Source organism: Fukomys damarensis, unplaced genomic scaffold (assembly GCF_012274545.1).
Source record: "Fukomys damarensis isolate Sample0158 unplaced genomic scaffold, DMR_v1.0_HiC HiC_scaffold_29, whole genome shotgun sequence".
In the NCBI taxonomy this organism is placed as follows: domain Eukaryota; kingdom Metazoa; phylum Chordata; class Mammalia; order Rodentia; family Bathyergidae; genus Fukomys; species Fukomys damarensis.
In genome coordinates this window covers 4,925,059-4,941,772 of record NW_022900941.1, presented here as the reverse complement: position 1 = coordinate 4,941,772, position 16,714 = coordinate 4,925,059, and the positions used below count along the sequence as shown (strand labels likewise).

The 16,714-nt window shown below is 39.9% G+C and overlaps 1 protein-coding gene across 2 annotated transcripts in view; it reads left to right on the top strand.

Annotated features, from left to right (window-relative positions):
• The window catches only part of Cntnap5 (contactin associated protein family member 5), an 801,158-nt gene that overhangs the window by 664,228 nt on the left and 120,216 nt on the right, over nucleotides 1-16,714 (top strand). For both annotated transcript variants that reach the window (XM_010637689.2, XM_010637692.2), the window contains exons 15-17: nucleotides 2,682-2,809; nucleotides 2,985-3,155; nucleotides 11,620-11,838. In XM_010637689.2, coding sequence (XP_010635991.1) covers nucleotides 2,682-2,809; nucleotides 2,985-3,155; nucleotides 11,620-11,838 — 518 coding nt within the window. The remainder of the gene's footprint in view (nucleotides 1-2,681; nucleotides 2,810-2,984; nucleotides 3,156-11,619; nucleotides 11,839-16,714) is intronic.

Here is a 16,714-nt window from a genome sequence, read left to right as displayed (position 1 = left end):
ACTTAATATTACTATTAGCATTTAAAAGATTAGGAAATCAAGGCTCAGAGTGACCTCACTGATATGCAACTATTACGCTGAGGCATATGATTCAACTCCTGCTCATCTGATTACAGTCGGAATGCTTTCTCGACTTATGCAAACACTCAGCCATAGTTACAAAGGGCCTTATACATCATTTAAGGGGAAGTAAAAGTCTGCAAAGTGCATTAAATCCAATTTATAGCCATGGACTTCCTGCCTCCTAGTGGGAACCACTCTAATTTGCAACATTTTATCATGACTACAATCTACCACCACCCTTACCACTCTTACTACCGCCATCATCCTAAATAGCCCATCCATTGTTCTTGAAAAGTTGAAATCACACCTGATTTCAAATTTGAGTTAAATGCAATCATTCGTATTGTGTCCCTAAGTGTGTGAGTAATATGCGGAGCCCTCTTTGTGGCTAGGTCGTCCTTAGGCTGAACACAGCACTTACATTGGTTTTATTGGCCCACTCGGTATTGGTTACCACGATATTGTTATTTTATCATTTAATGAACTATAAGCTCTGCCAAGATTTGAAAATGGAAAAATCTTCCACTAATATTCCTTACTCATGTGTTGCATACCTGTTGTTAATGGGTCTCATTGACTTACTTTGGGAGGGACCTACTTTCTACTAGTCTCACCCACTGCCTGTACACGCCGAAATCGTGTATCTGGCTCCATTTATGACTAGCACAGACATGGAGTCACTCATTTGTGTTTCTTATGTGCTTCCTATAAATACTGAAAATCATATCTATTTTTGTTGATTTAAACAACTTTGGAGGTCAACTTACTTTGCTTTTGTATGCTGAAGCTTTCAAATTAAATGTATTCTTGGTGATATGCCTTGCATCACCTAACTAAAGATGAATATTTCCTCTCTTATTTGGAAAGGAGTTTTACACATGAAATTTTATTTATACGTCAATGCTTTGACACAAAGACGTCGCATGGATACGGGCAAGGTGCCATAGTGTGTGAGGAGTCAGAAGCAGGCATTTGATGGGCAGACTTCACAGTACACCATTTTCACTTGCAAGACCAAAATGGAGACAAATAAAATTCTGTAGCACCGCTAGTTGAGGTTTAGTCTCCATTCACCTGTGGAAATTTGAGATTTGTTTTACAATTTCTCAGCTTGGAAAGATTTTGGAATGTGAAGATGAGTTTACTCTGTGCCTATGCTGCATTTATAGATGTACTTGCAACACACAGATAATAAAGACACATAGAATAAAACCTTATTCTAGATCATTTGAGTATGTCTGGACTCGAAATATGGTCCTTGAATTCTAGATATTGTATAACATTTCTTTACATCTTTGTTTAATAAGAGAAAGTGTCCAAATATTTGACTTATTTATATAACTAAGTTAACTTCATAATTTTTCTCTCAAAATTTCAGAAGTGAATCTGTCTTAAACTTTAATTTTCCACATATTACATAATAAGAAATCTAACAGAATCACAGCTGAATGCATAAAAAAATAAGTTGACATGCTTGGAATTGCAGAGTAGCTCAAGAACATTGAAGAGAACTAAAATAGATGTTATCATTGCCATTTTGAGTGTTTAACGCATTTCAGGTACCGTATTCAACTATTGTAGAATCTCATTTCATCCTTTCCAAGCTATTTTCAGATCTGTCTTCATGTACACTTGGAGCATAGTGAAAATTTTAGAAAGAAGTTATTTTCTCGAAGTAAAGTTGTCTGGAAGCCCAGGACCAACACACACACTGGTAAAGCTATGCACTTAAAGCACGAGCTGCATTAGTGGGGGACGTCGAGAATGTGTCTCAATCCCTACCGTTAATGCCTGTGATATTCTCTCTCAGCCTCAGTTTCTGCATTTGTCAATGGGCAAAACATCACTCACTTACTAAACCTTTGTTGGGAAAAACTTTGCGTTCCCTTTGTCTGTCTGTCTGTCTGTCTATCTAACCCCAGCTCTAATTCCTTGCATATTTCTGCTTCAAAATACTCATATGAATTTTCAATTTCTTACTACCCATATTTACTCTCAGCCGAACGCTATAATCCTCACCTTACATCTAAAACACAATTTAACAAGGGGGAAAATAATAACTTACTTTTAAAAAAAACTTGTTAAATATAACTACTAAATCATTGATTTTCGTAACTAAGAAGAACAAAGTCAGAATTATTAGTGAAGAAGATCTTTGAAAGGAAGAACAAAACGGAAAGGGACCACTGACTATAAAAGAAAGATGTGTGTTTACATGAGTTACAAGGTGGCCAGAAACGTCTAAGGCTGATTAAAACTGTCAGCAGGTGACTGAAACACTTGCCACAAGGGTTGCTGGGAGGGACCGGTGATGCCCATTTGGGGTTGGTTTCTAAGATCGCCAGTCTTTTTATGGGGAGTGAGGTGATGACCTGCGGCCCACTGGTGCTGCACAGAGCAGGCAGAGCTGTAGTCTTTGTAAACTGTCCTTGTTTCTGCAAGTGCACTGAGGAGGTTGTAAAATCCAGCAGTGTTTGGAAGTGTGCCTTCCAGCCCTTACCCGCTCCCGCCCTAGGCCGCAGCAACCAGCCCGTATCACTTTGTGAAGAGAGGTCTTGACATACAGACCCTAGATTATCCACATTTTGTCCTTTTTCTCTTAAATTTATATTTTTCAGGACAAATGATACTGGCTTTCTTTCCTTCAAAGACCACTTGCCTGTCACTCAGATAGTTATCACCGATACCAACAGATCAAACTCAGAAGCTGCTTGGAGAATTGGTCCCTTGCGTTGCTATGGTGACCGTGAGTACTAAATTGAAAGAAGCTTTCTCTGCATTACATGAGCACAAGGTGCTTTTAGTCCCTTATCCGTTTTCCCTGCAGTGCCCCATAGTCCTGAAAATTATCTCCATGCCCACTGCTTTTCCATCCCATATTGAAAACCATGAGCCATACTTAAGGATTTTCTCATTTGCAGGACACTTCTGGAATGCTGTCTCATTTTACACAGAAGTTTCTTATCTCCACTTTCCTACCTTCCATGCGGAATTCAGTGCCGACATTTCCTTCTTTTTTAAAACCACCGCTTTATCTGGAGTTTTCCTAGAAAACCTGGGCATTAAAGACTTCATCCGACTTGAAATAAGCTGTAAGTGCCCTCACTGATGAATTAATTCATTGGTTAACAGAAGAAGGTGTTGCCTTATCTTTGCTATCAGCCACTAGTGCATGTTTGTACTGTCAAGTTAACCACACTGAGCTTTGGGAAAATCAGCAGTGATAATTTCTAGTTCTTCCAAGTGCTTTACGACTTAGATCCCATCAGTACTTATTGATGACTCTCTCATCAAAGTAAGTGCATTCTAAAAATCCCATGGATGCCTGTCATTGGGTCCATTATCTGAGCCATGAGCTTTCTTTTTCCCCCTGTAACTTTCAGCTTGCACACCACAGGAACACACTTGTGAAAGAAAATAAAAATGATTAATGTTATGCATTCTGTTCATATATAAGATCTACTTTTTTGTTGTCCCAGTGCTGGTGCTTCAAAAGTAATTTCCTAACATCTTCCCAGCCATGAGAAAAGTGTGACTGTTCTATTGGAGTTCACACACTAGCGCAGAGAGAGAGAGAGAGAGAGAGAGAGAGAGAGAGAGAGAGAGAGAGAGAGAGAGAGATGGACAAGCAAGAGAGAGAGGGTGAGGGCAAAAGAGAGTGTGAGCTAGAGAGAGAAAGGGCAAGCAACAGAGAGAGAGAGATAGAGAGAGAGAGAGAGAGAGAGAGAGTTGGAGATAGAGGGAGATAGAGAGAGAGAGACACTGTCTCTCTCCTAGAAAACCCTCCACTTCTTCACAGAACTGTACTCCAGGATATACATTTTCTTGTCAACACCTTGGCCCTTATGTCCAGATTAGATTAATTAATAATCATAAAGTGAAAGAAAAAGCAATAAATATGAGGACATGTTAATGAAAATAAATTCCAGTGCATGAAAGAAAACAAAATACGATGGTTAATTTATTCATTTTTTGAAAAGAAAAAATATGTACTGGTCTGTTTCAGTAATAATAACATTTCAGTTCCTGTTTCTAAACCTTTGTTTCTGCAAATTTGTCATAGACTATCAAAAATTGATTTTCTATACGTGTTCTTGCTCAAAAAAGAATATAAATCATGCTTCTTTTATTTTGAGCAAAGAATGTTTTTTATTAATTTTAAATTATATTTCTTTTCCACAAAATCTATAGATACGCAAGTAGAAAAGATTTCAAAAATAAATGTCAGTAATGATTTGTAAACATTTTGTTTCAGAATAAATTTCAGAAATTATAGCATTATGCTTTCTTAATAATTCTAGTATCTTCCAAATATCTCTGCAATCAAAATAATTACACAGAATATTTTTTAACCAGAAAATCATCATAAATCTGTATTCTGGTCTGTAAAAATAATGCTCTCAAAGGTTTGGAATTGCTCAAACTCTCTGGGAATGCAATTTTGTCTCAAGCCCCATGGAGGACGCAGCCTTTCATTTTTTCAAAAGTAGATTAAAGGTAAGCAATAATAGTGAAGGAATTATAAAAAAGAAAAACTAGAAGATAAGTTCTCAGTCTTGAAAATAAACATTTATTTGCATCTACATGTGTAGGAGCCCACTGTATATCTGGATATACCCTGTATATCTGTCTCGATTAACTTCCCCCTAGAACATGCTATTTATTGAGTGGTAATTGCTAGCATTAACTGATTGAAGTTTATAGATACATAATGAAAAATTAAGAAGAACTTTAATAGTTGTTAAACATAGACCAACATCAGAACTTTTTGGTGGAGAAATGTTTCATTGAGATTTCGTAGAATAACTGGAGAATGATGATGACAGAAAGGGATATATTTCTAGCTGTGTTTGCTATTACCTATGGGTGCTTCACCCTCTGTGCACCCCCTCATGATTCACAGCAGAGGGAACTGGCCCTTTGCCTTCCTTTATGCCCACGGCCCTGCTAACCCAGGTTTATCATTGGACCCCACACTCTATGTGTCATCACCATTTTCTTGTGCTCTGAGTAAGAAAATGGACCATATTTCAGTCCTGATGCAACTGCATGTTGTCCCTTGGGAAACAAGAGCATCGTCTCAGCAACAGAACCTGGAGATTTGAGAGCTCCAGAAAAAGAGACAAATGCCTTGGGGGGAGGAGGTAGCAGAGGTATTTGTGTCTCTGGCAAACTTCCAAGCAGCCAAGCGTTTCTTTTGCACTACATGCAAGGAGAGAGAGCTCTTTAATTTGTAGTTTTGACCTCCTTTTACTCCAAGGATTTAAAATCCTAATGGGAGGAAACTCTTCTGGCTTTGGTATGAAATAAAATCCCTCCTGCCTAACTTGGGCAGGCCCAAAAATGTGAAGTTGAGAGCCAACAACTTCATAATATGGTTAGAATGACCTCAAAGTAAATTTAAAAAAAGTTGGGCCCTTTGGACTTTTGATTCATTAAATTCACAGCGATTTCATGATATATCATCACAAGATAGTGAACTATGATTTAGTGTTAGTTTATCTGTGTCTGATTTGTTTAGAATTTGTGGGAGTGTATTTTACCCTTTGGGTTGCACAAAATATATTTTTTAAATGCCAAGACAAGTATTAAATTTACACAAAATTCAAAGTCATTGATGTAATTGTTTAGTGTACTTATTACTGGGTTGATTAATACCACTTTATAAAACAATAAATTTTTACATGAGAAATACTTAAATTGCAGAACTTCCTATTTTCTAAACTTATCACTATACTTATTAATATTTAAAGGGGGAAATGTCAAACTGGGAGAAAGTCTTTCATTTCTTCTTTACAGCTAAACTTACACATGTGTTTGTTGGCAGATAAAATTTTTATCTGAGGAATTGATAGCAGGAGATCTCTACAGATCTGGTACATGGAAAATAGGGATACTTTCCACAGATGCAGTGGCTCAGAATAGAATTCTTTGCTGTCCCCAAGGACTGTTCCTTTCCAATCATCAGAATATCAGCTTCCAAGGTTGAGGTTCCAAATTGTTGGACAGGGAACGGCAGGTCTCTATGAAATTTTCATTCCGTTTCATTTTGAGTCATTTCCAAATGAGATGCTTGAATTGTATCACCTTGGGATTAGTTTGTCCTCTACGGAAGAAAAGACAGCTCACCATGCCCTCCAATCTTAGTGTGTGTGTTTCAGATGGGATTGTGCAAAAGAAGAACAAAGTTTAGCTTTGTTCTCTGTTGCAGGTAGAAACAGATAAGTAGGACTAGTTGAGAAAGAGCAGGAAGAAATGGTCTTCCAAAGTCAGCATGGCAGCATGGAAACTTGACTGTAGGACCCAGTGTGCATCCAAATATATGCTTCTCACGCTGGTTCATGAGCCACACTCAACATTTCATCACCTCCTTAGTACTTACTTATGCAGTGTGGAATTGGTTCCACTCAGACACCGACCAGGTGTATTTAGCTGCAATTAACGGAAAACTTGATGTGAAATGGCAAACACAAGGAGGGAAACACGGTAGGGCAGAAGTAGGGCTGGCTTTATTTCCAATTAAATTCAACCATTTAACACCAATTATCAGTGGTCTAAATGACTTCTTTCTCTGCTCTGACTTCTCAAAATTGACTCAGGTCCACAGCTAGCTATTGCTTACAGGAGAGCTACATCCCATGTAGTTGATCACTTCCATACAGTTAACCAAACAGTCCTCCTGAAACACAGCTCACCTGAACATCTGGACACCAAAGATGTGAGGAGGAAAGAAAAGATGGATTGCAGAGCGTGTACTTGAGGCCCACCTTTCTGTTTGGGAGTGGAGCCAGCTTCCCCTGAAGCCCAGAAGAAAGGTGAAAGCACTCTGGGTGTGGTCATAAGGGGTTGGTGATGGACTGATTGACAATGACTCTTCTGAGTCACAGGGTCGGAATGAAAGGTGTAACTTACTTGAAAAATACCTGAACAGAGATGAGGCACTAGTAAGTAGCCATTTATTTTTGAGGGCATATGCCAATTGCAATCCTAGTACTGATTATGACCTCGTAAAAGATATATTGCTATCCTATTCTTTAAGTGATCAAGACTTACTCTTTCATTTTTTATGGCTGAGATCTAATAAAATCTATTCAAGTGGGCTCTGTAGTTTACCTCAAAGTTAATTAGATGAAAATAACAACAGAACTGTTTTTGAGTTGCTTGGTGGGAAATAATGCAAACACACAGCCACACACAAATACACACGGATTTATATTTTAGGATGCAAAGGTATTGAACTAAGAATATTACCACATGTGATGTTAATTTGACTATGTTGTAGGCAGAACCTCAGAGAATAATAAAAATTAACGCTACTAATAAGAATCACTGTATTGTGGAGTGATTACTGTGATTAGGCACTACTAAATTCTGTACATGAATTCGTTTGTTTGCAAATTGCCCAGCTCTGGTTCTGACTGTAGTGTACCATATCACTGTTGCCAAACTCATAGTCTAATATGTAGATGAGGGAGATAAACCCACAGAAATTAAGCCTGGAGTTACATAACTCTGGAAGGTCAGAATCCAGTATGCACCCTCATGTCTCTGCTCTTTGGTGAGTTCCCTCACTAAATTTTGCAAAACCCTTTCAGGAATGAATGTTCCCAAAAGTGTAACTGTGTTTTATTTAGTTTATAGTTCTCATTTTGAGATGATGATATGGAAGGCCAGAGAAGCTAATTGGCTGTGTTAAAGACTTGCAAACTCTTTTTTTTTTTTTCCAAAATGGACATTGAGATTGCTTTCATGGCTAACCTTGGGTAAGAGTTGAAGACAAAACATGAGCTCATGGTTCCATTTCTATGAAGCTCAGGGCGGAATAGTGACAGGAAAATATGGAATGAGTGCTAAGTGAATGTTCTGTTGGGCACACTGGTCCATTTTCTGCCAGACTCTGGAAGAGTATCATACTGTCCCACCCTTGAAGCCTGTGGTAGACATCCGCTCAGGGAACTTCCATCCTGAGCTTTGTCAGCTTCTCAGTAGTAAGCTGTGAGCTCGTCTGATTTCAGTCATCTCTGAATTATCAGTGTCCACTACTTGGCTCAAGAGAAACCCGTCCAAAGGCTGAGCTGACTTTCTTTCTTTCTTTCTTTCTTTCTTTCTTTCTTTCTTTCTTTCTTTCTTTCTTTCTTTCTTTCTTTCTTTCTTTCTCTTTCTTTCTTTCTTTCTTTCTTTCTCTCTCTTTCTCTCTCTCCTTTTCTCACTTTCTTTCTCTCTCTTTCTCTTTCTTTCTCTTTCTCTCTTTCTCTTTCTCTCTTTCTCTTTCTTTCTTTCTTTCTCTCTCTCCTCTCTTTCTCTCTCTCCCTCTTTCTTTCTCTCTCTCTTTCTTTCTTTCTTTCCTTCTCTCTCTCTTTTTCTCACTTTCTCTCTCTTTCTCTTTCTCTCTCTTTCTTTCTTTCTTTCTTTCTCTCTCTGTCCCTCTCTCTCTCTTTCTTTCTCTCTCTCCCTCTTTCTCTCTCTCTCTCTCTCTCTCTCTCTCTCTCTCTCTCTCTCTCTCTTTCTTTCTTTCTTTCTTTCTCTGCCTTGTACAAGAGATCGAACTCAGGACCTTGAGCTTCCAAGGTAGGCGTGATTTTAATTTTGACCATAAAGGAGTGAATAGTGAGAGAATGTGTCTGTCAGACCCCATGAGATTCAGAGGCCAGAGGGCAAGTTCGTATGACAGCTAATTGTGTCCTAAGAGCTCCTCCTTCCTGGCCATGGTCCTACAAGTGACGCTTGCCTCTCTGGTTCCTAAGAGCTTATGTTCTACTCAGTGCCCTGCAACAAATCCTCCAGGCAGCATGGCGAATGCCCTTCACGCACTCAAGCATTTCCCTCTTGGTTGTTCTCAGGCTTGGGATTATATTCCAGCCTTTCATTGCCCTGAGAGCCTGAAAGTTTTGTCTTCTTAGGAAAAGTAGTTTTAAAATGAGCTCTGAGGCCACACCACCTCTATTCAAATCCCGGCTTCCCTCTCCACCATCACAATGGGTGACCAATTTCACAACCTGGACCTCAGTTGTCTCATCTGTGAAATAGTACCTGCCTGGTAAGACTATAGTGAGGTTTAAGTGAGTTAGTTTATAAAAACTGCTAAGTAGATGCCCAGGTTATGATAAATAATAAATATTACCTAGTGTTGCCAGATTTACTGATTCTCCTTTGAGTCTAGAAGGAATGGCTTAAACATTACAAGTCACTGTTACTTGAATAAAGGTAAACAATAACTTTTCAAAACAGGTTTTCCAAAGATTGAAAACATACATATAAAGCTAAAGACCAGCCAAAGAAAACTTGAAAATTGAATTTCGTATGTGCAGTGAAGCAGTGTTTTAGGGCATAAAATTTTGATTTTGGGAGCGCACTTAGTGCTGGGTGCCAGGTCTGCAATGAGGGAAGGATTCCTGTGCCCAGTGAGAGAGAGACGCAACTGGATTACTGTAGAACAGGGGACACGTGGTGTGGCCGACAGACAGGAACCGAAAGTGAAGGCGGGGTGGGGCAGCCACAGAGCGGCAGGCTGTCCACGGGTGTGTGCTGTCTCAACAGAACTTACCATCTACAAGCCTAGCATTGCAGGGAGATTTTGACCAAGGTCCTTCAAACTGCTCGCCAAGCTCCAGCCAAGCTTTACCCTGTGTTCTGCAGCACAAAACAAATGTAGAGCCTGATCATCATGGAGCAATGTTTTAGTTTGAGAAGACCGGGTTGAAGGGTGACTTCATAGTCTGAATAAGATGCTTTAAAAGTCAAAGCCAGAGAACCTAGGGAGGAAAGCTATGGACTACAGCAATGACAGCAGTAATTATGACATCTCATGCACACACTATGTGCCAGGCACAGTTCTAAGAGCATCATTAATGTTAAAATATAAACTGATGATTAGGTAGAAAACTAAGGCGCAGTGCAATGAAAACTTGCTTAGGAAAGTGGTGCTAGAGTCTATGCTCGTAAACTCCAATTTTCAGCCTTCAGTGTGCTGCTTCTCTCTAAGGTCAGGTCTTCTCATTAAATGAAGTCCCAGGTCACTTGAATCTCTGCCTTACAGGTGCTTCCTGTACTAAGGACAGCTTTCCATTAGTGCTGAATGTCTGGACAGTGATTGGTCCAAGACAGCGTTTCATGACTGGCGCTTTTAAATGTATACTGGCAAATGATGACTGTGTCAAATAAGTATTTATTTCCTGGTTTGGGGTAAGGAAAGGGGACAGTAACAAAAGGTGCCAAGAAGTAAGGGACATTCTGGCACATAAAAATTCCAGCCGCTCAGAGAAGACTGCCTTCTCTTCAATTAAAATTAACTCCATACTCAGTTTCGATTTAGAAAATTATTGTGTAATAATGGGAAATACAAGACAATAGGGCAAACTAGTGAGAAATTCTGCCTATAAAATCAGGTTCCATTTGCTTGGTGGGAAAGCCAGAGGAAATTATTCACACTTGTCTGAATTTTCCTCAGCCATAACGTAGGGATAGCGATGTCTTTTCCATAGGATGGTTTTGAAGACTAAACTGAGAGACTGCACACGTATTAATCAGTTTTCTCATTGCTGGGACAAAATACCCGATGGGCCCCACTTTCTAACCTGACTTCCAGCCGTAAACTCACCAGTGGATCCATGAAGTGATGAGCACGGCACGTCCACGGCCCGGTCACCTTCCAAATGCCCCACCTCTGAACGCTTGAGACTTTGGGGACAGTTTAGGTGAGAACTGGGACATCAGGGTGTGTGCCTAGCACAGCACCTCCGACTACGTTTGTTTTACTTACTACGATGCGACTTCCTTAGTCATGTACGGTGACCAGCACCGCCCTCAACACCTCACCGTGGCTGCTGCTCTCACCCCAGTCACCACCACAGACATCACCGCTCTCATCCACTGTCCACCCTCCAACCCCATCATGACCGTCACCCCCGTCCCCGTTTCCTCGCTGTCATCATTTCATCACCATCAGGATTGTCCCTTCTGTCTGCGCCCTGACCTCTGTGCCACCCAAAATGTTTACCAAGAGAGCCATGGAAGCTGACGCATGAACTCAGTAAGCTCAATCTGTAGGGAAGTCTCCTCGGACAAGGCAATTAAACTTCCTCTCCTTCAGTTTGTTTTTTAGTCACGGAAATAATAAGCACAACTGCATCACGGGCATGGAGCACGGAGGAGGGCAGTGGACTTCCTGGCCGATAAGGCTCCTTCCTGCATGGATGGAGCTGCTGAGTGGCCTGATGTCTACAAAAACACAGGGGCGCACAGCTCAGCCGGAGCCGATCCGGGAAACTCAGAGCCACTACACAAATGAGTGTTTCACAGACGTAGCGGCCCATGTCCCTTCCAATTCCTGAATATTCAGATTAAGAATCAACTTGGGCTTGCACAACATGTTTACCTTCAGAATTCGGTAGTTGTCTCCACTGCTGGTGATTTCAGTGCTGCAGGGATTTAGGAGGATGTGCTCACTGCACTGATACTGACTCACCGTGTTTCTTCCCACTCCTTAAAGCATTCTTGTGCCCTTCAGACACTGACAGCTGTCTTTTTCCTCCTTCTTGTTTCTCTGTGTGATTCTAGCTCCTTCTGAAGTCATGTTTGCCATTGATGTTGGGAACGGCCCTGCAGAACTGGTGGTCCACTCACCTTCTCCTTTGAATGATGACCAGTGGCATTATGTCCGGGCTGAGAGGAGCCTCAAAGAGATCTCCCTCCAGGTGGACGGCCTTCCTCGGAGCACCAAGGGGACCTCAGAAGAAGGCCACTTCCGCCTGCAGCTCAACAGCCAGCTGTTTGTAGGTACGGGACATCTTCAGCCATGCTTTGTGCTAAAAGCCCCATACGGCCACTCTGTGACCAGGCCCGGTAACAATTGCTCTTATTTCAAAACTGAGAAATGATTACAATCTATCATTATTTGCCATCACAAATTTAATTCTGCAAACTGTTCCTCTTGGGTATCATGAACCATAGCCACAAAATACATGCTTCCCCTTAGTAAATTTTGGATGCCTTTCTGACTCTGTACATTTTCTCCTTGTATGTATTATCTTTGGATGTCTCAGGAAACCTTGTTTTCCATCATGATAATCAAAACCGCCTCTTAAGAAGTGGACATATCATCCGGTTACGCCATAGTAGGTGTAGACTCCAAGTTAGTGGCTGCCTTTCTGGGAGAGCCTGACCCCTGGTGACTCCTTAGAGCAGTGTTGAAAAATGGTAGAACCCTCTCAAAGGAATTTCGGTTGTCAGCAATACAGTTGGGGGAAAGATGGCTCATGTTATTTACCCTAGGGGTTTCTTTGATTGTGCTGGTAAAAAATGTCACTTAGGCAGCTACCTTCTGCTCATGCAGAAAAGTGGTGCTAGAGGCTGGACAGACATCTGTTTGTGGGTCTTTTCCGTCCCACAGTTTCAATCCCTTGAAACACACTGTTCATCAGAACTGGCAGGTTTCCCTGGTGGAGGATCTGGAAGAATCCTGACTCCGTTTCTGTGTCTATCTTTCTTTCCATCATCCCATCAGTGGTGATTAAGCATCTGGCACCTGTCAGGCAGCCTTGTTCGGTGGAGGTGATTGAAAGATGAATTTCAAAATGCCACTGTTTTTCAAGAAAGTTTTGATTATGTGTGTGTGTGTGTGTGTGTGTGTGTGTGTGTGTGTGTTTACATGTAAGAGAGAATTTCAAACACACTAGACCAGGTAATTTGCTCTCTGATATAAGGACATTCTTACAGCTGTAATTATTTATAATAATTGAGGGAAGCTTGTAAAACTTTAAAATACAAAACAGAGCTTTAAGCATCAGCGATATTGTAAGAGTAGAAAAGCAGAAAATGTGCTTCTGTGTAACATTTGAAATTGCATTTAGAGTAGGGATGTAAATAAATGACAGAATTTGACAGTCTGCTGGGTTTTGACTTTCTTGGAGATTGAATGCAGGGCCCTCTCCTCACCTCTTCTCTTCTCCTCTCCTCTCCTCTCCTCTCTTCCCCTCCCTCCCCTTCCCTGCCCACTTTTTTCCTTTCCCCTCCACTCCATTTTCTGTTCTTTGAGATGAGATCTCACTCCGTCACTACGTTGCCCAGGACAGACTCAAACTTGTGATTCTCTTGCCTCAGCCTTTGGGAGGGCAGGGATTATAGGCATGTGCCCTCACGCCCAACCTGCATAGGTTACTGAGAGTAATTAAAAGCGATCCTCTCAAAAAGACATGCAATAGTTGCTTCTTTTAAACTCAGAAAAAAAATCATTTCTTCAACTTTTAGCTTTGGCAAAAATTGTCATGAGGTCATATTCCAATATCCTGTCATAAATCTTAGATTCTTCTGTTGTATTTTACTTGTCCAGCAGAAATTAAGATACAAGTGACTGAAATATTTTATGATTATAGCGCATTTACTTAACAGCCCATGCACTTAATATGTTTTACTATTAAAATGTCTTTTAAAATTTATATTGCTATTTTAATTCTACTTAAACCTCACATTTTCTCTGTGGAAGTTTGCTAGTCATTCCAAATATAATTCTTTGGTGGAGTCAAGTCATCTTTTGCAATTTTCATAAATCACATTCCACGCCAAATTTTAATTTATCTTCATATAATATTACTGATTTTTTCTGGGTGAAGGGAGATATAAAGTGGGAACAATTCTCTTATACTTTCTTGCAAATTTTAAGCAGCCATGAGATCATTGTATGGATTCAAATATATGATGAACTGTGTGGAGGTCCAAAGAGAAGGTAGGCAGCTGTGCTTTGCGGTGAGCTTTTATTTCCAGACATTGCTGTTCAGTTGATCGCAGTTGCACTGAGCTGCAGGTGTAGCTCATTGATGGGTCTGCAGGAGACACCTTGCTCGAGCTGGAAGCAAGGTCAGCTCAGAGAGAACACCTGCTTCTATTATATCTCTCTACAATAATTCTCATCTCAGAGGCTCCTCTTCTTTATTGGATTTATCTTAATGTGCTGGAAGAAAAAATCATGTTGTTGGAGGTCATTTGAGTCTGTTGGTTTAAATTTTATTGTCAAGTGCTTGGTTCTATGTGTATTCAAAAATGTCAGGGGTCCAAACACAAAGAAAAACCCAAAGTCCTAACATTTCCATTTTGTATAATTCAGTTATTCAGTAAATAAACAAATGAACTCAATACACGTATAACAGTCCAAATGAAGAACTGCATTCTCCACTATTTAGAAATTTAGACACTGGATATTTATGTTTTCTAGGCAGGAGGAGGTACCAGTGGTGTGTACTAGGATTAAATTGACTGCTGTATAACATAAATATTAACTGGGAGATGGCTGTCAGCTTATCCTTGGCCACTGAAAGACTGCTCAATCAAAACAGACTATCGTTCAGCCTTGTAAACACTGGATCACTGCTGGGGTGACAAGTGCTCCCTAATACCAGACACACGCTGCATTGGGCAAAATCCAACGTGGCTCTCAGCACTGCCCTTGTCCCTGAACCGTTGTCATAGGCTGAGGTGCGGATATATGAGTCAATGTTTGCTGAAGTCCCAAACACCATTGCATTGCTAGGCTATTTTAATCCCATGTTAGGGACATTGGCAACCATGCCATTTAACTGGCTGGACTTGTTTAACACAGTAGGAGAAATGTCCCAAAATGGACCTTTTTAAATGTATGCTGTAAACCGGTGACAGTTTCACCACTCCAGCCGTTGATGCTGTCACTGTCGCTCCTGCTCATGTGTCCATAGGTATGAGAATGAGGCAAGTTAAATTTGAGAAACTGTGTGTTAAGTATGTATGCATTCTGGGCCTGCTACTGTAAGCCATGGTATTTTAGTACAAAACACAAAAGAGTCTAAGCTCACTATCGTCTGTCTACAGATGGTAACAGAGGTTAGCAACTGATCTTCAAGACTTGAAGATCTGCTCCTGCACACAGGTGTTAGTGGGGACGCTATGCTTCTTATGCTCGGCATATATAACAGCAAGGGAAGTGTCTCATTCTTCCTGAATTGGTAATAACGCCTTTCCAAATGCACTGCGAATATAGGGAGGAAATTTATGAAAATGTGTGTCTGAGCCTCATTTAATGGCTTCATTTCCTTCTCCTCCTTTTTCTTCCATGGACCCGGTTTTCCCCTCCAGCTCAGTTGTTCTCCTGGTGTTAAAATAAACTGAATTTATGCCAAACTTACAATCCCTTGGGAAGATACTATAGCAACCTGATAAATAATAAAAGTTTAAGAGTTTCAAAAAACGCAGCTTCCATTTCTAGGATGGTAGAGAACTATTACTCTCTCATGTCACTCATGAAGGCCTGGGGAACATAGAATACCCATCAATTCCGTGCTGGAGCACATGGTGAACCAGTGATTCATGGACGATCCATGCCTCAGAGGTCGGCAGCCACCTCTGCACAAGACAGGAACTTAGTTTCGACCTTGTGAATGTCTCCCGAGAATGGCTGTCCTCATGCAGGCCAGCGGGGTCTTCCACTGGAAAAGACGAAACATGCCTTCATCGTGTTCCGTTCACATTGAGAAATAACTGCAGAATCAGCTTTTAACAGATTAGTACTTAAAGCTGTGGAAGACGAAACTTCTTCTCATGTCAGCCATGTAGCGAAGGGTGAAGAAATATTTGTGTTTTCCAAGTTTCCGAGTATTACAGTTTGACAAAGCTAATTCTTTTTATGTCAATGCATGATTTTTCTCGGAAAAATTTATTGTGACTTCAGAGCTTCACTGTAGTAATTACATAATGGACATTGCTTTATTTAATTTAAGAACTTGGTAAGAGGCACCCCCTCGATGAGAACCTCAATTAGTTGCTGCATAAAAATAATCCTAGAAATGTATACAGTATCACTCAGAATTCATCATTAGTATGTGGAAACTAAAAATGCTGGTGACTAGAAATGGTAGAATGTTATCAACACAAAGAAATAAAAAATGTTTGATGTTCTAGAAAAGGTAATTTCCCTGATTTGATCATTATACATTTTCTGCATATATCAAAATATCTCATTTTCCCATAAATATGTACTGTTTTTATGTACCAATTAAAACACTTGAGAATATTTCTTCAACTAAAAAATAATAAAGAACCACCTGGTACTTCCTGTAATTCCTAACCCCCTAATGCCATTGAATCATAAAATTAACTTCTTATAGCTTGCAAGTCTTTAAAGAATTTTTGTACTGTTTTTATATTCAAGGAAGTGAGTGATAAAATCACTTTTCTGTGAAAAAATTCTTTTTTAAAAATTGAGAGTTGGATGTATTTAATCCAGCTTAATAGCCCATTTTAGTAGTTTTTGTCCATTAATATTCAAACAGCAATGTGGAAATGTTTAGCTACAACCTGTTATGTTGTATGTGAAGCTCATTTCATTATATGTCTCTGTTGGATTGATATTGAGTTCGTGGAGCAGAACAGACAGTTTTTGTTTGTTTGTTTTACTTGATCTTTTTCTCTAGAAAAACATATGAATAACACTTTTTTTCTGTTGTTTACTTGTTTTCTTTTTTCTTTGAGGAGAGGATAATATTGCCTTACTTTTTTATGCAGTCCAGGGAAATAGTCTCTGACAGTTAAGAAACTCGAATTCAATGTTATAAATAGTAATTTGATTTTTTTGAGGCATCTAGTTTTCAACATATATATTTCATTTGTTTATACATATATATATATATAT